Source organism: Sarcophilus harrisii, chromosome 1 (genome assembly GCF_902635505.1).
Source record: "Sarcophilus harrisii chromosome 1, mSarHar1.11, whole genome shotgun sequence".
NCBI lineage: Eukaryota > Metazoa > Chordata > Mammalia > Dasyuromorphia > Dasyuridae > Sarcophilus > Sarcophilus harrisii.
This window is the reverse complement of record NC_045426.1, coordinates 503,790,078-503,814,890: the sequence shown is the minus strand read 5'-3', so window position 1 is coordinate 503,814,890 and position 24,813 is coordinate 503,790,078. Positions and strand designations below refer to the sequence as shown.

General features: G+C 35.4%; 1 protein-coding gene across 10 annotated transcripts in view; it reads right to left on the bottom strand.

Moving 5' to 3' along the window:
- Positions 1-24,813, bottom strand: part of MTCL1 (microtubule crosslinking factor 1) — a 158,471-nt gene that overhangs the window by 27,686 nt on the left and 105,972 nt on the right. For all 10 annotated transcript variants that reach the window (XM_031946627.1, XM_031946628.1, XM_031946626.1 and 7 more), the window contains 4 exons: positions 22,404-22,634; positions 20,941-21,117; positions 8,714-8,881; positions 5,185-5,442 (listed from right to left, as the gene is read on the bottom strand). In XM_031946627.1, coding sequence (XP_031802487.1) covers positions 5,185-5,442; positions 8,714-8,881; positions 20,941-21,117; positions 22,404-22,634 — 834 coding nt within the window. The remainder of the gene's footprint in view (positions 1-5,184; positions 5,443-8,713; positions 8,882-20,940; positions 21,118-22,403; positions 22,635-24,813) is intronic.

Sequence of the window (24,813 nt, the reverse complement as noted above, 5' to 3'; positions counted from 1 at the left end):
ACAAAACGGCTTTGGAGTCCTCAATAATTTTTAAGAGTATAAAGGATTCTGTGACCAAGTTTCAGAACCTCTGTTCTACATCCTACTAGCCAATAGGACTATTTTTAGTGTGAATGAGATGGGAAAACAAAGATTTACCTTTCAGTAGCACCAATGAAGTATATGTATCATGGAAATTCTCTGGAATGGATCCAGACTGGTAATTTCACTAGTACAGGGAATTCCAGATAATGAAATTCCTTCTACCAATTCAGATTAAAAGGTACCATGCAACAGCCATCAATATTGACATAGAGCACTGAGACATTAAGAGATTGGCCCACAGCCACAGAGTCAGTGTGTATCAGAAGCAGGTTTCTGGTTAACCCTCAGAAACATTTTACACATTACAAAGAGACTTTCAGAGACTAATTTAAGTGTATCACAGAAGGAAGAATTAAGTGTTCAAAGCCTTAGATTTAGATCCATAGGATGATACATCTAGAGCTTGAAGTTACCTTAAAATTCATTGAGTCTAACCATTCATTTTATATAAGAGGAAAGCCATGAAAAATTAAGTGATTTTCCCAGGGTCATACAGCTATTAAATGCCTAATTTGAACCATGTCTTCCTGATCCCAAGTTAATGTTCTATTCACTATACCACAGCTGAAAATTATAAGTCCTGTAAAGTCTATACGAATTAGAAACCAACTAACTCTAATGGAAGATACAGTATGAATCCATTTAAAAAAATGTCCTGAAATGTGAGAAGACATGCTAGGAGCTAATATTCATAACAAGGCTTTAGCTACATCATTGTAGACATCCATCATATAAAGTGTCTTACATGGTGGAGAGATCATGTTGGAATTTTATGACACCTGATAAACAAGAAACACATGCTTCCAATGTGGAAAATGGATTTAGAGAGACCCTTAACCATTTGTATGAAGCTATCCTATTCAAGGTTATAAGGCTTACAAAGCATTTGTGTACCCGGGCCACACATTGTTAAACGTTCTATGAACAGTCGTTGACATGCTCCTTGCTTCTCTTAGGAATGTGTGACTAAGAGTTTAATGAGTGAGCAACAAACTGGCTAATGGAATAACCTTTGCCAACTTCCTGTTACACAAGGAATGTCCCTTTGCTATCTTAATTTGCAAGGCTAGTTACCATGATTTTTAAAAATCCTACTTTGAAATGCTAAATACTTGGGGAGAAAGAACAGATTTATTTTTGTACAAAGTACAAGCTCATTAGGGACAAATATATCTCTAAGAATAGCAGAGAAAGCACTGCACTAATAGACCTGACCCCTAATTTAATTTCATATGTAGGTTAAGAACACATTTTTACTCAAGAATGTTATACTATAAAGGGTGATGTTCTGAGGTCACTGATTGAATAGATGCCAATTTGAAAAGAAGATTTTCATTTTTAAGTATTTGGTTTAACCAGTTAATTGAACATTTGCTTCTTTCATAGACTATCTTGGAGACTGTATATACATCTTTATATGTGTCTTGCTGATCTTCTTTCTATTAGGAAAGGTAAACATTTTTACATGCTTAAAAATTATGTTAGAGGTACATGATTATGGTACATTGTATATATCACCCAAATCTTCCAATGCTTTAATTAGTTTTGCTGATTTTTTTTTCTTTTTTTCTCCTTTTTTCCTTTAAAAATATTGTAATTTGAAATGGCTCTCGGGGTGGGGGTGGGGAAGTATGATACTGGGAAAAATTCTGGTGATGTAAAAACAAAAGATATCAATAAAATATATTTTTAAATTCTATAAAAATTTCTCTATAAATATGAAGGTTGATTTGTAAAATGAGTGCTATGGTAGAGCTAATAAATCATTATGGTTGCTATGGAATAGTCACTGATGAAGCAAAAAGGGACCTGGCATTAATCATGACAACCATGTAAATTATTTTCAGGTACAAGAAAAAACTATCATCACAGGGATTGGTCTTGTCTAGATGACTTTCTATTCAGTAACTAGTTGACCTTTTCAGATTATAGCTAACTTAAGATAACTGAAGTTGTACATTGATAAATATTTAATTCCAAAGTTTGAAAGATTAGAAGCATTACTTAATCAAATAGGACTGCTCTGGGAAAGTAGTCAGAGAGGTGAAGGATAAGATTTTTAAGACCAGTTGAAAAAACAAACAAATCCCTGGGAACAAAGGCTTCTTTTCACTTTTAAAACTTCAACACTAATCATTGATCCACCTGGACCCAAGAGTACTCAGAGGTGTTAAGCTAAAGACTCTCCTACAGTTGGCTTCCAAGTAAAACAGGAAATAACTGGCATTCTTCCTAATGAGGAATTTGGGAATTTGGAATGGTAGTCACATCAAATACCCAAAAGGTGGGTAATAAAAATCCATGAAGGATGGAGAAAGAAGTGGTGTCTGGTCCCAAACATTCTTCTCAATCTGTACTGTCCTTGAATTCTACTAGGGTCCCAAACAGCCTAAACCAAAACCTGTCAATCTTTCCCTGCATTTGATATATTTTTTCAATGTAATAATTTAGTATAAAAATGGCCCAAATACAGACATTCTCAATTGAGAAACACAAAAACAGTAATAGCTCACATAACAGGGCTTCCTGGATGGTATAGTGAATAACATTGTATTTGAAGAAAGGGGCCTGAGTTCTAGATTTAGATACTTAGTTGCCCTGTTACTCTGGGCAAATCATTTAATCTTTCTTAGCCTCAGTCTTCCCATATATAAAATGAGGATATGATATGATAAGATATATGATTACTATAATATACTATCACTGTCCTTAAATAATTGCTGTGAGGATGAAATGGGATAAAATATGTAAAGAAATTTGCAAATCTCAAAGTGCTATATAAATGTTACTTTTTTTTTCAAAAAACAATGATCTAAAGGAAAATACTAAAAATAATTGACATTTCTCTGTACTTATATTTTTCAAGATTAATAACGTTTCTTAAGATCTCAAGCATTTCTTAATGTGAAACATAGACACAAATAAAAAGCAGAGTTTGCAAAACTAACCAGGGATAAAAGCCAAGGCTGCATTAGTGTAATTTGTGCATCATTCAAGAATGATTGCTGTCACATCATATCAAGAGATTAGCTGCAGTGTAGACACTAATGACTGGAAATGTACAAGACAGTCACATATTAGTGAAAACCTAATCTCCAATTAAGACTGTTTTCCCTTGAATATTTTGATCCAGATAAACATTGGCTTTGGGCTGTTGTCTTTTCTAGCTTTGGTCATATTTGATCACCACTCAGGGTTAAGCCCAGCATGCCAGGTCATCATAGGACAGCTTGACTTCAGCTTTGTTCAGCACTTTCTTTATTATATTAGGCTACATCTGAATTCAGGCAGAAGCACTCACTCTGACTAAATTATTAGCAGTGCACTTAAAAGTTAGCCTGCCCACATTTGGGGTTCAAATTTCTCTCCCTTTTTTTCTTACTCTCTTCTTCCTTTCTTCCTTCTTTCCTTCCTTCCTTCCTTCCTTCCTTCCTTCCTTCCTTCCTTCCTTCCTTCCTTCCTTCCTTCCTTCCTTCCCAAACTGGAAATCTCGATGTTATTGGTCATTTTAATGTTTTCCTTGTTTTCTATGTGCCCTATACTTTCCACATTACATAATTTAAAGAGGAAGGAAACTTAGAGATAATTTAGTTCAACCTCCACATTTTATATGTAAAAATGAGGATTGACTGAATCAATTGCCCTCAACTACTTAGCTCTACCACCTCCTGTCCCAATCAGGTAAGAATGTTTCAATAGGATCAGAAGTGTCAGCTAGATATGAAAGAAGCCTGGACACTTTTGATGAATTCAACCATCAAAGGTATTTTAATTAAGTATAGGAAGTTTGTCTGAATTGGTTGAAGGACACTCTGTGAGGCCTGCATGAAACTACTTAACTAGTTTAGAATCAAGGATTTGACTTGCTGACAGCTTAGTGGCAGAAGCAGCTTCTGAGAATGAATAACATGGGGTGGGAAGGAGAATTTCAGTTTCTCTTAATATTTTTCTTCCTCCCCCATAATTTGAATTAAGGAGAACCTGGCGAATTTCAGAGGGCTGTTTATTGGCATCTTAGAAGTGTCCCTGGGATAGCATCAGTAAGAAACATTGTCTGCTTGGGTACCAAAGACCAATTAGACGTATTGAAGAAAGGAAGATTCAAAATTCTACAAATAGTCCAGAAGACAAGAAGACCATATCTAAGTGGAACATTTTGAGTACTAAAGCAAAAGGATTTCTAGAAGATATCAATTGTGTTCATTACTCACTTTTCCTTGAATTATTTTCATAATTGTGGGAAAATGTATCAAAAACTTTTGAGGAAAATGTTTTGTACTAACTGTTCTTACTATACCACCCAAGTAAATGCCCCTTTCTGAAAGCTAATTAGGATATCCAGATGGCATAATGGATAGAGTACCTGCAGTCAGAGAGAATCATATTCCTGAGTTCAAATTTGGCTTCAAACACTTATTAGCTATGTTGGCTTAATCACTGGCAAGTCACTTAATGCTCTTTACTTCAGTTCTGTCATTTGGAAAATGAGTTGGAGAAGGAAATGACAGATCACCCTAATATCTTTGCCAAAAAAACCTCAAAAGGGGGTCAGAAAAAACAAAGAGTCAGAAAAAACTGAAAACAACTTAATAGCAACAACAAAATAATAATAAAATAATAGTTCTATTTGTCCTAAAAAGAAAAAAGGAGTTTGTCCCAAGTCACACAGTATCTCCATTGGTATTCAAACTACTATCCACATTTCTTTTTGTAAAGTACTCTGAGGAGGCAAAAATCACAAAAGAACTTTAGTTTAGTTATATTTTTGGCCCAGATTTGAGATTACAAGATTACAGGTAACTCCAGATGCAGAAATTCCACCCCATGCACATATCTTCAGTTTCTAATCTGAGGGAATTGACTGAAGCATTGAAATGTTAAGTGACTGGCTCAGGGTCAATGGGTTCAAAGATGGGCTTAAAACTAGATTTTCTTGAATTGAAGTCTATTCTCTGGCTACAGTACCAAACTACTACTCATCCAAATGGTTGAGATTTTTTTTTTCTTTCGTTTTTCTGATCTCTATGAATTTATTACCCTACACTCATGGATTTGTTACATCTTTGTGTGGTTCCTTCCTTACCTAAGATAGTTCCTTACCTGTTGCATTCTCCGCAGCATCTCCTTCTTTTGCTGCTCCCAGTCCTCACGTTCTTTGTCTAAGCGGTCCATAAGTTCCACTTTTTCCCTTTTCCAGTTTTTCTCATTGTGATGGACTTGCCAGCGTAGCTCCATTACCAAACCATGACTCTCTGCAAGTAGTTTCTTGAGCTCTTCTCTCTCCCTCCTAAAAGCTCCCTTTAAATCAAAAGATGGAGACCCTTCTCCGGGATTTTTCTCAGAATTCTTTCCTTCCAGCTGTCAAAAAAGACAAGGAGTAAAGTGATGTTACCCTGCCAGGCTTGTCATTTATATTTCTTGCACAATGCTAATTTGCATACCCAACTAGTTCAGTGTCTTTCTGTTCCCAAAGACTTGTGTCCTCAATACTGTTAATTAAATATTTGTCCAAACCAAGTTGAATAAAAATAACTTGTGGTGTTTTGAGGTTTTTAAACTATTTTATAAAAATTGTCCAATTTAATCCTCAAACAGCTGTGAGATTAGTATCACAGCTATTCTTATCTCCATTTTATAGATGAAGAAATTGATATTCAGTCATAAAAGATACACCCAAGATCACATAGCCAGTATCAGAGTTGGGATTTGAATTCAGTTCTTTCCTAATTTAAGTCCCAGGGTTTTTTTACTATAGAATATTTGGGTATAGTAAATGGATTTTTTGTTGTTGAGGCATATCTGATACTTCATGACCTTATTTGTGGTTTTCTTGGTAAAGATATTGAAATGGTTTGCCATATGCTCCTCCAGTTTATTTTTACAGATGGGGAAACTGAGGAAAACAGGATGAAGTGACTTGTCCAGGTCACATAGCTAGTAAATGTCTGAGGTTGGATTTGAACTCAGGTCCTCCCTCTTGACTCCAGGCTACCTGGCTGCCCCAGGTACAACAGGCTCGAGTTTGAGAGCCATTTTGTAATAAAGGAAGAAAATATACATACATTTATACACCATAGGATATAGTGCTAGAAGGCACTTTATGGCTCATCTTGTCCAATCCCTTCATTTTACAGATGACAAAACTGAGACTCTACATATAAAATTATTTTTCTAAGGCATAAACATAGCAGAGCAGGACTCTGAACCCAGGTTTCCTGACTCTAACCATATCACCATATTGTCTATCAAAGATCATCACATAACTGACAACCTATTTAGACCCAAGATTTGAACTTTACAAGAAATACTTTTCTTTTTGAGCAAGAACCACATGAGTTTAGAGCAAGTTTCTCAGCTGACTAGAGAAAGTACTCTTTGAGAGCCTAGAGTTCAAGGACAATGTCCAGATAGATTTGCATTATCCATCATTATTCTTTTCTTAATGGGAACCATAATCATGGGGAAAAAATGATGTCAGGTAAGACCTTGATGATTGAAGGGAGAAGCTAGAAAAGCAAGAACAGGATATCAAGTTTCAACTAAATATAAAAATCTTGAAGTAAAAATGGGAAGGGATCAAATCAGGAACAGAAAAGGGAGAAAAAACCCACTATTACAAGTCAGAAGCCAATTCCTCTAGCCAATCATGCTCTTTCCATCTTCCCTACTGCTATACTCTTCAGGCTACAGCTAGGTGACTTAATTCACTGGCTTCAGAGCTATCATTCTGGAACCTAGTTGTATCATTTGGTGATTGAGTGAGGACAAACCATCCTCACTATATCTCATTATATCTAAATAGTTCTAGACCTGGATCATGCTTCATACCCCTTAAAGCTTAACTTCTTAGATGTCTTCTTGCCACCAAGAGTGCTTCTGTATATTCTGCCCTTCCCACAACTCCCCTTTCCCCTTTTGTTCTGGAGACCATATTCATTAATACTACTAATACTAGCTAGTATTTATAATACCTACTATGTGCGAGGCACTGTGTTAAGTACTTTGTAAACTTAATCTCATTTGATCTAAAAAACTACTGCTTCTGGAAAGATCAGATCCATAAACTTTCCAATGGATCCATTCAACATTCTTGTGATACCTTTTATCAAAACACCTTTCCCCAAAATGTGTTATCTCCTCTAAATAGACTGTAATTTTCTAGAGGGCAAGGACTATTTCAATGTTGTATCTGTATTTATATCACTTAGTACTGTGCTCAACAAATAGTAAATATTTGATAAATGTTTTTCATTCATGCATTCAGACATTAGGAAATGTATAAGATATCAACAAAATTACCAAACCAAATTTTTCCTGGTAGCCCTTATACTATACCATATTATAAGTTCCCTTCAGAGGTAATAACCCATTTGCAGACTCCTGCTATCATAATAACCTAAATTCTCTACCTTTTTTCATCCCTCTCCTTTGAACTTTAGTTTAGTGGACAATGTTTCTTTCAACATTCACACATCCTTCCAATAACTATACAAAAGTTGCTCCTCATCCTCACTGGTCCTTATTTCCCTTTATGTCCTCTTTAACTCCCTCGGTGACTAATATTAATTGGGATATCTTACAGACAAGTAATATATTAAGGTTAAATGGCTTGCTCCAGGTTACTTGATAAACCAATAATGGTATTAGAAATGGGGAAATGAATCCAGATCTTCTTACTATTAGTTAGTCATTTTATCCTAAGGATTGAACCATTTCACAAATCAAATTCCATGGTTTGCTTAATAGTAAAGAAGAGGACATTGATTTTCAGTTCCTGGAAAGGGGGAGAGGAAATATCAAGAAGCTACTTAATTGAATCTTCTATACATAAGCTATTCTTAAAAGTCTCCTGGGGGGAAAAAAAAACATAAAATCTTTCTTGGTGTTGTATTTTATGGCTATAATGCTCTGCTTGACATATCATTCTTTTTTATTCTCTTCTCAAAAGAGATGGAAAGGTTCTGATCATAAGTTCCTCTGTAATTGCCTTTTTTTCTAATAGCAACTGAACATTAGCCATGGTTCTTACACAAGCTGATTGTGTGACCTGGGGCAAACCACTTAATGTCTCAGTGATGCAGGCAATAAAGACAATAAATTGCAGATGAACTGCTGAATTTCTTTGGTAGGAATTATTTTCTCATGGATGAAATCACAGGTCTCTAAAGGAAGGTGAGAAGATAATAGAGAAGAAGAAAGGTATGAGAAGAGAGGGGAGGAGAGGAAAGAATAGAACAGAAGGAAAGGAGGGAGGCGAGAGAAGAGAAAAAGAAGAGAGGAGAAAAGACAAGATGAGAAAAGAAGAGGGGAAAGGAGAGGAGGGAAAAAAGGTGAAAGGAAAGAAGGGAAGAATAGGAGAAAAAGGAAGGATAGAGCGGAGAGTAAAAGAAAGGAGAGGAGAGAAAAAGTGAGGAGAGGGAAGGGGAGAAGACGGGGATTAAAATAGTACCTGAATTAAACACAGAGGATTTAGAGTTGGCAGGAAACTTGGAAAAAAATCCTTCATAACCAATATAAAACAGAAGAGACATCATCATGGGAGAAGAATGTCCATACAGACAAGGAAGGCTGGGGAATCGTGACCTGCTTTAGAAGCCTGGGTAGCCAATGCACATACTATTGTATATACCTGTTCCAGGCGACTTTTCAGTTCTGCCCACTCCACCTCCCAGGCAGCTTTATCCTTGGCATATTGTTGTTGCAATCCAAGGCGATCCCGTTCATCTTCCCTCATCTCCGAGTGGAAATCATCCAGCAAAGTCTTAAGGGAATTTATGAGATTCCGGTTTTCCACTGCCTGTAGGAACATGAATCAAATCTCTATTATTTACTTTTTCTTAGCAATCTTTAGACAAGGAAGGGAGAGACAGAATCATTTAATCTAATTCAAAAGTGACAGCTACTGGAAAGACTGGGTTTAATTTAAGGTGGAATAAAAGATTGTATAATCCTTTTGTGATATGGTAAGAGTCATGTGTTATTTGACATGTTATTTGTTATATGTTTCAGCCTGGACAAAGGATGTATGAGGAGCCATTTTGAGAGACGTTATAAGAAAGGATTATAAACTGTTAGTGAGAAAGTCCAACTGAGTTACCCAAACTCAAAAGAGTTATCCAAACTTCCTAGAACCATGGGGAAAGAAGATAAGTGTTTTAAGTCAGATCTCTTTCCTGAAAAATTTGAATGAAGATGGAAAGAGACCACCAGTAGTAGTTTCCTAAAACTGTCAAAGCAGGGAATCAACGTGGAAATCTAAGAGAATATAGACAGAGTTGGTGTGAAGTAATATGAAAAGGACTATGACATTGAGGAATAAGTCTTTAGTTCCAAGCTTCTGGAGAAGTGCTGTCACAATAGCAGTGATCCTAAATGAAGTAGAAAGCCCTTAAATATGTGCTGTGGGGTAAAGACACATGTATAGACCAAGATTGCCATATCCATATAGCTCCTAAGTAGCCTTGTAGTTGTATTATGCAGAGTCAGTATGCTTTCTTGGATGATAAGTAGGTTTATAAGGTCTAGCATTGGGTTAATTTCTAGCATGTGAAGGGCTATACACCTTCTTTTAGGAAAGGAATAAGGTCTTTGATTTCATATGGGGAATTCCTAGTTAAGGAAATGATCTCAAAACAAATCAACATCCTTTCTTCAATTTTTGGAATTCTAATTTCAATTTCAATGCCTAGAGCACTGAAGAAATTTGCCCAGTAAATAGTTTAATAACTAGGGGCAACACTTATTGGTACTCATTCCACAGACATAGACTACAAAACTTCTATATGTTCTTAGATGAAATATGAAGTCGGGCACGAATTTTATTTAGTCAAATGGTAGGATTTGCACATTATGAGGCAACAAAGTGGTACAGTGGATAGAGTGCAAGACCTAGAAGGAAGTTACTTGGCTGCTATCTGCCTCAGTTTCCTCATCTATAAAATGGAGATAATAATGGAACCTATGTCCCAGGGTTGTTGTAAGGATAATATCAGATAATAATGATAAAGTGCTCTGCAAACCTTAAAGCACTACATAAATGCTAATTATGGTTCCTAATAATGGTTCTTTGGCAACAGTTAGTACTGCTTGGTGTGGTGCTTTAATATGCTTAAACACATTGGGCATGGGCAATCAACTTAAATGCACTGCTTTCTGACTAATATTAATCATCACATTAATCATAGCACAAAACAAGTGTTCAATGGAGCCCCAGTGTAGGCTATAATGGGAACAAAAAATCACCTCTTCTCTCCAAGAGGGATTAGTTATTATTAGTCATGATTTATACCATTTGGTGTGGAAGAAAACCACAGTGCAAAATGTAGACTTATTTTGTGTTATTAGACCCAGAGAAAGAATGATCTTCAGATTTTCATGTTCTCTCTCTTCCAGATTTGCTCCAAGTCCTTACTAAAGCCACAAAAATATTCTCCAGCCTCTTTTTATTTCCATTTCTCCCAATATGGAGATAATGATATGAACCACCTGATAGGAAAATGATGAAAATCAATTCAGTCTCATCCCCTTTCTGCATAACACTTATTGGATCACAATCTACATGCTCTGTAATGATGGTGGTATCTCTGAGCAAACTCTACATGCTATTAGAATTTTATTATAATTTGGATTTAAAAAAAATCTTCTCAAGAGAAGCAGCATGGTGCATATTGGATAGGGTACATTAAAATCTGGAAGGTCTGGATTCTAATCCTGTCTCGGATACATACTCAATTTCTTGCTACTCTACGTAACTTTCTACTATAAGGAGAATTGCCTTGGTATTGTCTTGGTAAAAGAAATTTTCACATCAAGAAAATCTACCCCAGTGATAGTCCAGATCAAAAAGATCAAACAATTCACATCAAAGATCTCCTAATGATACAAGTTTCTTTTTATTTCATAGCTTTCTTAAAGTCCTACAACTATTTCAGACTATGTCTCCATGGACTTTTTCAAGGACAAAATCAGATCCAATGTCTCTCTTTTATCTTTTCACAGATCAAAAGCTGATATGCCTTCCAGCAAGGAAATGAATAAAACCAATTCAACTATTTTGGCCAACTCAGAAAGAGTGCCTGGAATTTTATCCTTTCCTGTTCAAGAGTAATTTTTTTTAAAAAGTAGAGTTCAGAGTAATCACAACATTGGCACTCTCAACTTGACTTACAATAGTGCTAAACGGTCTTACCAGTCCCAGAGAGCTTTTATTTATTTATTTTGCTGAGGGAATTGGGGTTAAGTGACTTGCCCAGGTTCACACAGCTAGGAAGTATTAAATGTCTCAGGCCAGATTTGAATTCAGGTCCTCCTGACTTCAGGACTGGTGCTCTATCCATTGCACCAACTAGCTGTCCCCTCTTTTTTGTTACAAATTTTGTTTTATTTAACCAGGAGCACTCTTTAATACACAATAAAATGCAAAATTATTTCAGAAAAATGCTTTCTCTCTAAGGTTTTGGTTTTTAGATTGGGTGATAATAGACATAATGGTCAAATATTGGTTCTCAGCTTTGCTATGGGTTGCACAGCATCAATAAAATAGGTTTGTGCTATTTTCTCCATATATTAAAAAGGTATAATATCTTCCTGACAAGGTTGGTGATTAATTAGTTTTCCATAAAGTGAAATTCTTTAATCATGGATACTATGAAAAAATTTTTTAAACTTATTACTCTAAAATAGTTTCTGAAGGCACTAAAAATTTGATATCACTAACACAGATATATTTTCTGTTTTTTTTTTTTATTTGTTTGTTTTTGTTTTTTTGCTGAGGCATTTGGGGTTAAGTGACTTGCTCAGAGTCACATAGCTAGGAAATTTTAAGTGTCTGAAATGAAATTTGAACTCAGATCTTCCTAACTTCAGGGCTGGTGCTCTATCCACAGCTTCCCCACAAATATATTTTCTTAGGTAGAAAATGATTTGCAATACTTCATACACTATTGGTACCTAATAAGAGAATTTTATACATGTTATACAAGATGAACAGGATCATATCTGGCTACTGAAATATGTAATAAATATCATGTGCCTTAAGAAGTAAAGTAGATGAGAAGATATCTAATGAATTGATATTTATGAGTTGCAAATAGGAGCTAATCATCAATATCATTCCTGCCCAAAGAAATTGAGCAAAAAACACCTGCCCAGGTGTTTTTTATTAGTAAAGTAGAAGGCAAGATTCTTAACTGAGAAGCTGAGGTGATAGAGAACAATGAGAGGATTGAAAGGGCTTAAAATTTTTTGGAAAAGCCACTGTGATGAGTGGGATAGTATGTCAATTAGGGCAGCATAAAAGCTTTGTTACATAAAAGCCTTGCTACAAATTTGCAGTGGATTCAGTCAGCATGACTTGTAATTTTTTCCATGTTCTTTTAGTAGCACACGAATGGGAACAAAGTGGCAATAATGAAAGACTGATGTTTATTGTCAGGTTAAAATTGGGGAAAGGTTCTTGAGTAAGAGGACTGTGAGAAACACTTTTAGCAACCTTCCATATATTCTGCCTCTTAATATTAATAATTGCAGGGTTGAACAAAATTAGCTCTGTAGCTACCTACTTCAAGGAGTTTTGTGTGATTTTGACATCTGCATGGGAACTGCTTTGTTGTAGGAGAACTTTTAAGGCAGTTGCTATACCAAATCAAATGTGTTTTTTAAATAGTAAATCAAAATAAAGACAGTAAAAAACAAAGCTCATTCCTGCCTAAAGATGAGATTTATCAACTATTTATAATACATGAGACCAGATCTTCACTAAATAATCAAAGTGCATTATGTAATTTGGTTATAGTGCAATTGACAATTTAGGAGTTGACTTTAAGACCACAATGGATATATAGCCCCGTTGTTAGCTACAGATTTATTAAAAGGCAATCACAACATACAGATTATGTGATTTTTTCTACTAACTCAGTTTGGTTTAGCAAATGTATTTTTGAACATCAAAGAGTAAAGGTGGTCTGCATGTATTTTCTATTTGATATAAAACTGGGGTAGGGAAACTAATGTTTTGTCCAAGCTAATCCAAGATAATCTCCTGCAGTATTCATTAAAAATATCTGCTCTATTGGCAGGGGACCTGAGACGTGATTAGTTGCCGTGGCGCAGCTCCTTAAGTGAGATTAGCTAGAAGTACAGTCTTAAAACACCATATAACATCTATTAAGAATGAACATTTTACTGTCTTTACCATTGCTGCCATCTTAATTGAGATGAATCACAGGAAGAATTATTGTTTCCTTACAATTTATTTTCTTTGTAGACTCTTCAGCAGCAAAAGAGACACTGTAAAGGCTGAATATGAAAATCAAATATCTGATGGAGATTTCCTGAGGGGGCATATTCATGTACAAGTTGGAAATGAAGGAATACACTTATAATTCATCACCCTAATATACTACCTTAGTATTTTTCTGACTGAGAGTTTCCTGAAAGATATTGCAGAATTATAGGCACTAAATAATGAAAATAAACATTGACCCACCAGTCCAATAAGCTGCAAGAAATCAGGGCAAGATTGAGGTAAACTAGAAATGCATCATAAGGTTTTTAAAAATAAAAACTTATAGCAGAAAATAAGTTTTTATTTTTGTTTAAAAACCTTATAATGTATTTCCAAGAGTTTAACAATATTATGTTGAGGGAAGGGGACATGATCACTTTAACATTAGAAATGTATCTTGAAAGAAAGTATGTAAAGTTATTGAGGAGTTTCAGCACTATATGATGAGGAAATATAAACACCATGTGCAAATTGGGAAAACTTAGACTCTAGCTTCAAGGGATAAAGAATTAAGATTATGGACAGCAGACAGGTGGTGAAACTCTTTTCCAACTGGAAAAAGGCAAGCACAAGGATTTGTAATATTGATGTAAAAAATGCATTGGTTTTAATTTAAAAATTGGCTCTAAGTATAGTTTTTTTTTTTTCCTTCTTTAAGTTTCCATTAGACCACATGGAACACAAACAGACTTAACTTGAAAAAAGATAAGGAGGCATTATAGAATCAGATAACAAAAATACTGAGTAACAACTAACCCCAAAACTCTTTCTCATTCTCTCTCTAAAAGAAATAAAGTCTAAAGGAAAGGCATAAAGAATTTGATGTGTTGTGAAGTGGCTAAAAGTTCAAGAATTATAACAAACTTTGGACAGACCAAGAAAAGATAATAGATTTGTTAGCTAAAACTCTACTTCTATTTGGAAATATATTTGGATTAGTCTAAATAACAATCATAAAGGTAAGGGAGAAACGTGTCTAATTGCACCACAGATATTTGTATTTCTTGAAATCCTGTCACTGTAGTAAAATTGTCACTACAATGAGGAGATTGAGGAAAACCAGAACCCAGTACATCTAGAAAATATACAATTTCCTTGTCATGTGTTGAGGCAGGGAAGCCAATGTGACATTGGTTGGAGAGAACAGCTTCATTTATAAAACTTTACAAAGCATATTTGATTATAAGCATTATTATCCTCACACAATAGTAAAAAAAAAAAGTTGAGAAGCAAAAAAGCTTACAGAGAGCTTGACACAAGATCCCAGATAAACCAAATAATCTGAAAAGCATTTAAGAGTAAGTTGGAAAGAAGTAAAACAAAAATATATGAAATAGCTCTCAAACATTTTCATGGAAATCTGTTCTCATCATTGACAATAATGAAAACACTGTCCTTTGTCTTTATCACTTTGGTACCTGAAGTGTAAGGAGGTAGCAAAAACTGTTAAGAAGATACAATCAGGAAGAAGGGTTGAAATGAATGACTAAACAGAATTTGTTAAATGCTTAATAATGATGATAATGATAACTTTAAAGTTTGTAAAGCATTTCCAACGATCATCTGATTTTATCCTCCCTAGGAGTTCCATTATTATGCAAATTTTATAGAGTAAAAAAACTGAGCCAGCCACAAGTTAAATGACACACTCAGGGTTACATAGCTAGTAAATGGTTTGGGGTCAATTTAAATGAAACTCAAACCTTTATTTACTGCACAGCATGGCAGCCTACATACCAAAACTAAGTACTGGGCATACAAATATAAAGATGAGCCTTAGGAACTAGCCAAATATGTAATGAGAAATCTTTACTACGAAGGACAAGTGATCCAATTTTTAAAATGCTCAAGGATCAGTTTTCAGAGAATGAAAGATTAAAAGAAGGATTAAAGGAATGAAAAGATCATATATAGTACTATTAGTAATAAAAGGCAACCAAGGGACATTAACCCACATCTTTATAAAATCTCTAAGAATTATCTTTATATAGATTTATAGTATCCTTGATGAAAGCATGGAAAGTTATTAGGGTTATCATAGATGGTCTTCTTTAGGCAACCACATTTTTATTGTTATAAACTGACTGAAAGAAATAAAGAATAGACATCTATACTCAAAAAACAAAGTGGATGAGGAACATAAGCCAACTCGTTTATGATGCAGATGGATAGCCAAATGAGTTAATTTACCAGTATATATATATATATATATATATATGACTGTTACAAAGGGATAATCAGTTTAGCCCAGAATTGAACAGGAAGAAGAAACGGGCAGTATCACATCTGGGGTACTTTCATTGAATCTTGAATTATATTAGTATTGTTAAGTATCCAAGCTGCTTATTGTCTCCTAGGCCCCCCCAAAAGTTACCAACATTATCCTGATGATGCTATATCATTTAAATTACAGTTAACTCAAATAACAGTGAAAAATGTATGGTGGTTGTGAACAAGTTATTGTTGTTGTTAAGTTATGTCAATTCTCCATGATCCCATTTGTGATTTTCTTGGCAAAGATACTGAAGTAGTTTGCCGTTTCCTTCTCCAACTCATTTTACAGATGAGGAAACTGAGGCAAATAGGGTGAAGTGACTTGCCTAAAGTCACACAGCTGGTAAGTGTACATTGCTCTATCCACTGTACCACCCAGCTAACCAATAAGTTATAGGACAGTAATGACTTGAATAAAAAAAGTGGATTGAAAAATATTATCAAGCATGTGTATGATCAGAAAAGTGGGTCAATCATAAAGTAGGAGGCAGCTTAAGCATTATACTGGCACTGGCATTCACAAAATATTAAAAGAACCAAAAGAAAGTCTTTAACACAGCACAGATCCTTTATAAAAGATTTTGAATGGCTGGGATCTACACAGAATAAGAAGGTATGCATGACTAGCTATGTGCACTAGTGGAGGAATTATCCATCTTGCTGTCATTATGAAAAAAAGGAAGCTTTCTACATAGAAATAGTAACTTTAAAGGTTAAAAAAAAGTTTTTTTTTAAATAAAGGATTATAGAGGCTGCAAAGTATAGTGTAAAGAGTATGAGGTAAATAGTTAGGAAACAGGATCAACTTTTGGTTCCTATACTTAAGAACATCTTGGAGCCTCAATTCACTTGTCTATAAAATTAGAATCTATTTATTGAACTATCTGTCTCACAGTATTGTTATAGGAAAAATATTATTTAAAGTATTATGATAATATGAATTTTTATTGTTGAGACATAAAACAGTGTTGACCAGAAAAGCACAGTATTCTCTCTCAATTAGTTAAACATTTCTACAGGACTATGAACATCTAGGTGGCACAGTGCTCAAAGTGCCAGGCCTGGAGGCATTCTAGGAAGACATCTTCCTGAGTTCAAATCTGGCCTCAGATCCTTACTAGCTATGTGATCCTGGGCAAATTACCTAACCTTGTTTGCCTCAATTTCCTCAATTGTAAAATTGGCTGGAGAAGGAAATGGCAAACCATTCCAATCTCTTTGCCAAGAAAACCTCTTATGGAGTCACAAAAAGTTAGATATGAGTGAATAGCAGCAACAATGACAGGAAATCTAGCCATTTAGATCACAAGATATTACTATTTACCTGGCACTAGGGTTCTTAAATGTCAGAAATAATATTTCATAGAGATGAATGAATGAATGAATGGCCACGCCTTTCAAGTAATGTCAAATGTCAAATAGATTACTAAGAATTAAATAATGCTTTTGACCCTCCTTTCTAATGGTTTAGCTTTTATGTGCATTGATATTGTTGGAGAAATTTGTCTCTGCCCTCTTAAGACATATATTCATATTTGGAATGAAAATGGAAATTTATCAAGCACTTCCCATGTGTTAAGCTCCAGCTTCTTAAACTATGGTTTGCGACTCTATAAGGGAATCACATAACCAAATGTGGTGGTCACAAAATTATGATTTATTATTAGTAAATGGTTGAGCTGTATACCTATTTTATATAGTTAAAAACCTGGGGTCATATAAAGATTTCAGAGGCAAAAAGGGGTTGTGAGTGGAAAAAGTTTAAGGAGGTTTGCAATGCATTGGAAAAATATTTAACACTTACTATGTGCTAAGCAATCTCTTAAGCCCTAAGCTATTTCTCCAAAGTACTGCAATGGGAAATAGTAGTAGGAAGCAGTATTGAGGTGGTACAGGGATATAGAATAATAGGATCGCAAGATTCAGGATTGAGAGGAATCTTAGGGACCCTACTCCAAACATAACATTTTATAGATGAGGAAAGCAAGACCCAGAGACATAAAATAACTTGTCCCTGCCTATTGTACTCAATAGGCAGAACTAGGTTTCATTTAACAAGAGGGTAAAATTTTTTGACATGTACTGATTATCAAAAACTACTTTAAGTAGTCTATCTTAAGATAAATTTAATAATTGATAGGACATTTATTATGTGAGAATTCCTAAGATCAAAGTCCAGACATCTTGGATACTCAATCCTGTCTCACTGTTCTGCATATCATCTTGACTCCTTTTTCAATTATTGTGGTCAAAGAAAGACCAACCACATCTGTCTATAAGCTTTAAATGGTGTAATGAACACAAGTCTCTGCATAAATGTTCCCTGGCTAATAATAGTACTCATCTGAGCAAGAGACAAGTCTCATAGCTGAGAATGTTCTCATACAACCAGCTGTCACTTACAGTAGATTGCATATATCTGTTTCCCTCAGAGCTACATTAATGATGTCATGGACACATGAACAGCTAAACCAATCTCACCTCTGGTTTAGATGACTCTACCATAAGCCTTAATTATTAAAATTAAAGTTTTCTCAATGTATTCCACCCTGCTAAATACACCTGTATCTTCATTACAGGTACCCACATATGTCTACTCATTCAGAGGAAAACAGACTGTTGGAGTCTAGGAGAAGGAAGATAAAGGGGATATTTATTAAACATACTGTTGTGATGAAGTTATCACTGCACAATTTTTTGTGTCTTTCTATTCCATTTTTATGGCTATTGTGTGAAACTTAAGGTCTGTTTCTTTATTTCTTCTTACAAAATAGATCTGAATGTACCCTAGAGGAACAATCATCATATTCTTAAATGAAATGGGCTACTGCAATAGCAGTCATTAAAAAATTGCTACTTGGGCTAACAAACTCATCATTCAGAGACCCTTACAATTCATCTTATCACAAAACAAGAAAGAAAATAATTAGCAGATATTAAATTACTTTTAGCAAACAGAGTAACATATCATTGACTAACTAGATCATTCCTGGAAAAATCATCTCCTGACCTAAAAACCTCTTCATAGATATTAATATTGTGACATATTTTCTATTTTATGCAGATATCATTTAACCCTTTAAGCCAAGTGTTTTATTTTTTGTGTCAAACAATTTTGGCATGAAACTCAGCTAAGTATTTATAGAAAACTGCTATTGTCTTGTAGAAAATGGATTTCTGGAGTGGGGGAGGGAAAAGCATTTAGGAGGCAAATAAGCCAAACAAAAATGTACTTTACTGGGGCCAAGAATCTTGCCTTTCCCCCCACTCCTCAATTGGCAAGAAATCAAGTGTTTTATGGCAAACTCCTTACTCCCTTGACTTGAGGAGGTTCCCTGATGAGTGGGGGTTGGAGTTAGTAGCAGCTGTTACAGTGTCATATACACAAGGAGTGCCCAGTAAATCTTGGAACTGTGGGGTTGGACTCAGGCCCAAGGTGACCACATCCATCAATATTCACCCAGCCAAGCCCAGCCAAGCCCAGCCCAGCCCAGCCCAGAACACAGAAATCTGTGTCTTTAGATTGTAGTCTTTACAATCTAAAGTAAAGTCTTTAGATAAGTTGAAGTCTTGTTGAGCCTATTGAGAAGCAAACTATGAAAGTAGAATTTTTTGAAACATCAGAAAATAAAAGACCTTATTAAAGGGTCAATAAATCCAGTTTCATTTTGAATACCTGAGGTCTTCTTCTAGATATTACGTTTCTATTCCAGAGTCCAGACAGTATCAGAGGTGCAATACAGTATTAGACTGATGTCTTATGGTTTTATGGTGGTTGGTAGCATTGGCACTTATTTTAAAATTACAAAACTTAAATATACTGTTCTTTATGCTGACTTTAATAATAATAATAAACGTTTCACATCAAAGATTTGTTTTTTGGGACTGACTTTTCAGAGGAATTAAAGGAAAACCGGAAGCGTTTTTTTACATATTTGGGCATAGTTTTTCCTTCTGTACCTTTTTTCCCTGCTTGGTCAGGATCCCAGACAATAGTGCTGTTAATGCTAAGTCAGATGGTTATCAGATGTTGGGGATATGTATGTCTGGGACATGTGCCATCTCCAAAAGTGAAATTCACACTCATCAGCTTGCCAAAATGACAGTCCTGTGTGATCTCCTGACTCTCCATCAGTAGCACATGTGCCCTAAATGATTTTTTTCCAGTAGCAGTGATAACTTTACACTGGGCAATTCATGCTCTTTATTCAGCTACCCTTGAGAATAACAGCACACATTTTTAAGACAGCTGTCTAGTTTTATGGAGGGAGTGTGTGTCTAGGGAAGCGAGGTCATTTTACTGGGATTCAAGCCATGTACTTGGTCTTAAAGAACATGGAGGTAGCTAGATCATGCAATGGATAAAGAAGCAGGAAGGTTTGAGTTCAGTCTGGCTTCACACACTTAGTTGCTGTGTTAACCTGGGCAAGTTTGCTGCCTGCCTCAGTTTCCCCAACTGCTAAATAAGTGTAAGAATAGCATCTACCTCAAAAGGTTATTGTAAGGATCAAATAAGATCATATTTATAAAAAGCATTAGCATAGTGCCTGGAACATTAATAAGTCTTACATAAATGATTATTATACCCTTCCCTTATTTGCCCCTTAAAGGCACTATGCTTTAAGTAAAAAACCTATCCACAAAGAAAAAGCAGTGATAATTATGCAATTCACCATAAATATTGTATTAATACAATACAATATTATAATTATAATTAATGCAATACAATACAATTAATACAAGTAATAAATAGTAACCTATTAATTTTTACTTATCTTTAAGAATAGAGATTTGAAGTTTACCAATAATGTTCCTTACATTAGCCTTGTGAGGAAGATAGTATAAATATTATTTGACAGATAAGCAAATTGAGTCTCAGGGAGGGTATAATTTGCCCAAGATCATATAGGAAATGTCACAACAGGATCTGCTAACCACAGATCAATGCTACTTTTCCATGAGCAGTTGCCTACTCCCAGAACTTTCTAATAATTAAAGCCATCCTCAAATGGAATGGACTGTTCTTAAGATAACCAGAGATACTCAAACAAAGGTTAAATGTCCACTTTCAGGGAATCTGGAGGAAAACATTCATCCATCTAGCAAGACGAAGTTGAACTAGATGAGTTGGGTTTTTTTTCATACTCTGGGATTCTATTGTTTTACCATTCAAGATAGTCATAGATGCCATGGTACTGACTTGGAGCACTTTAAATAAAATGAAGATGTTGTAGAATGGGAGAACATTACTTGATTTCAGAATTAAAAGTATTTGGTGCCCAGGGCACGCTGTGTACCTGCTTTTGGTGCTGCAGTATCTCTGCAGTTTGTAGCTCCGGTTCATCATCATCAATTTCCATGCTGGAATTTTGGGAATAATACTCCATTGGGGACCCAACGCCTCTTTCTTCATCTTCCTCATCTTTTTGTTCAGGCTGAACTCCAAGTCCTGGCAAAGTCTCAGGATTTTCCATCTAAAAGTAACAATACATTGTTCCCACAGTATCCACTTTTAATAGTAACACAGCCTCCCCATGGCACCTATTTTTCTATAGCCCATCTTTGATTATTTGGAGCCAATTTTCCACTTTGGAAATTAAAATCTTTGGCTCTTCAGACCTCCATTTGGTTATACATATTCTAGAGATTAGCACTTCTTTCAGAGAACAAATGGGGTTAGTGATAGAAAAGCCTCTCTAATCAGGCAACTTTTTTTTTTCTTTTAAAGCTTTTTGTTTTCAAAACATGTGCATAGTTTCAGTATTCACCATTGTATCTTGTGTTTCAAATTTTTTTCTCCCTTCTTTCCCTCTATACCCTCCCCTAGATGATAAGTAATCCAATATATGTTAAACATGTTCAGTTCTTCAAAAATACTTCCACAATTATCATGTTGCACAAGAAAAATCAGATCAAAAAGGAAAAAATGACAAAGAAAGCAAAATGGAAACAAACAACAACAACAAAAAGTGAAAATACTATGTTGTGATCTATACTCGGCCCCCACAGATCTTTCTCTGAGTGCAGATGGCTCTTCCATCACAAGATCATTGGAACTGGCCTGAATCACCTCACTTCAACTTTTTTTTTCTTTCACAGAACAACATTATTTGGAGAAAAAGGTGTGTTCATGTGTATGCATGTGTGTGTGTACGTGTGTGTATGCACACACACACACACACACACACACACATATATATAATGAAGAGGCTGAATTTGTTGTTTAACATGACTTTTTTTTTGATAGTCTGGGGTTTTTAATTATCCATAAACATCTATGCCTTTGATCCCTGAAAAGAGAGTTGGTTGAATTTATTTTAAAAAATACATTCTTTTAAAATTCTTGAAGGAAAGGGAGCCATTTTCTCTGTCTCTTCCAACTGCATAGGGTTTCATCACAATATTCAGACAAAATTCCCACAGGGAACAAAATAACAAGAATAAAAAGAGCCAAATCTATCTCATGCAATGCCTCTCAAAAGGTGATAAGGTTCACTTTCAATGGAAAAGACAGACTAGATGACTAATTGGTTCTTTCCAGTTTCCGTATCTAAGTACATGAGAAGTATAAAGGTTTTCAGGTTGAGAATAATTTTTATTTCTTCCAAATTAGACACTGCTTTTATGAGGCTGAGGTCCCCATGCCAAGCTCTAGAGTCCCATATCCGTCAGCATTGTGCCATGCGCTTTTTCTACATTGCTAGCCCTTGGAGGTAGCTGACCTCAGACCAGTGCTGCCATGTGAGAGAACAGTGAATACCTCCATGAAATCTTCTGTTTCCTCTTCTCCTTTCTTGCCCCGCCTCCAGTGCTTCAGAAGCCATTTGAGCTTGACATAGAAGAGGAAAGTGTTCTGCCTGAAGTTTCGAAGATCCTGCTGCAACAAGTTCTTTTCTTCCTCCCATGTCCTGCGCTCCAGAGTGTTCTGCAAAGACAGGCTCTGGACTTCCAGCTCCTTCCGGCGCAAAGCATACAGGTGCTCCTGCTCCATCTTGAATGATACAAAAGACAGAATGTGGAGAGACTGAAGGTCCTGAAGGGAAGCAATTTGCCCAAACCAAAGTGCAATTTACGTTCTGATATCTGGGCAAAGATACTACTTTCCCCGAGTCTTGAAAAACAAAAAAAACCTTCAGTCCTTTTAATTCATTTTACCAACAAATCTTTGACAAGAAGTCTACTATGTTTCCTAAGTTTTCCTCAACCATCAGAGTAAATACAATTCCAATATAAAGCAATTATATTACTAATATTACCCAGATCTCTTCAGAATGCTCTCCAAGATTAAAATATCGAGCCCAATTTCCCTTTTGCATATGACAAGAGTGGCCAGTTATCTGAGTATGTAAATGCCCTAGTATTTTTAGGATAAAAGAAAACTTTTCCTTTACCTGTGTAATTAGACCTCCTACCCAGGTCTAATTAGAGAGAAAACAAGCCAAGCAAGCAATTATTTCTGTGGTTGCCAGTTTACAAAACTACATATTTTAAAGGGATGATGAATCTTTCCTTCTGTTGAATATATTCTTACAGAGAAAGAAAAGCACAAAGTTAAATTACTTTAATAACCTGGTCCCAATAAAAATTCTATCTTTGCCATGTGCTTCATAACAGCATACCTCTTGGAGAAATAATTGTCCTGCTTAGAATAAAAATATTTTTAATCTCTACAATACTGTCTCTGACCTTTAAATATCTGTGTAAGCTTTTTTTTGCCTCCCTCCCCAGATCCCAGTGGCCTAGATGTGCATAGAACATGGACCAGGTGTCCCAGCACATTGTGGGGTTGTATCCCTTCAGGGCAAGGATCATTAGGAATAATCTTGCAGGACTATTCTCAAGTCAAACTCTCTACATGACTTCCCTTTAAAAATATTTACTCAACACCTGTTATATAATGGCATAACACAGCCAGGGATGCAGGTGGGAAGTCTCATTCTGCTTTTTCATAGGGAAAATCAAGTTGTCTATGGATACCAGGTTATTGCAACTCACAGTTAATGGCTAAGGGCATTTTGATTCATTGTACAAAATTCCAATCCAAGTATCCTTTTACAATTCTAAGACCAAGGAAATAGGATTCAGGGGAAAAATAAAGGGACTTAAATTGTTTCACTAAAGTGATTGCCTCTTTGGGTTTCAATATGACCTAATGTGCCACAGGAAACTAGAACAGGTCATACAACTTGTCTTCAAAGCCAAAGTAATCTTAAAATGTGCCGTTATTTATTTGGATTTTAAATATTTTGTCATGATAACAAGACAGGACTCTTCAGTGGCATTTAGAATAACAATTCTATTATTATAACAATTATTATAGCAATGATGAAGATTTTACATTGAACACCACAGGATGAGCCATCAGGTTCAAAATAGTTGCATTTTATTTGAATGAGAAACCTCCTCCATGAAGAATGGTGGGAGACTCTAATACCAGGTGTTGCTTATTTAATTATCCTTACACTATACCCATGTTACTATTTTCCATGAGCATAATTAGGAGAAGACAGAGCGAATAGTTGCTCTATATATAATCCGGAGCAGGGATTCCATTTTCATCTCTAACTGATGCCATTTCCCACTACCTCCTTCTTGAAACCCTTTTCTTGGCTTCCATAATATGATGTTAGCCCAGTTCTCCTCCTACTTCTATCTCAAGATTCTATTTTTATCTTTTTCATTGACTCCTTGTCTCTCCTTGAGACTAGCTAGAATGTTTCCTAAAGCTCAGTCCTTAGATCTCTTTTTCAGCTTTTTATTCTGCATGTAACATATCAATATCATAGCTAATGGTCTGAGTATATGACTCCAATGCTCATTGTCCCATTTATCTCACTTCCCCCCTCCCATTGCTTTGAGCCTTAATAATGAGTTATACAACACTACAGATAACTCCTCTCTTTACAAAATGAGACTCTTTTTTTCAATCACAAACTTGGTACAATATATAAAATAAAAATGTGGTTATCTAAAACAAAACAAAAACCCCAAACAACTCAAACTCTGATTTTCCATATAACATGAAAAGCCTTTATTTTTCTGGAATAATGAAATGCAAACTCTGACCTTCAATTCAAGCAAACCACTTTAATATTTCATTACGTTTACATACTACAATTCTTTTGGTTATTCCCTCAGTTGATGGGCGCATTCATTATGTTTCCAGTTCT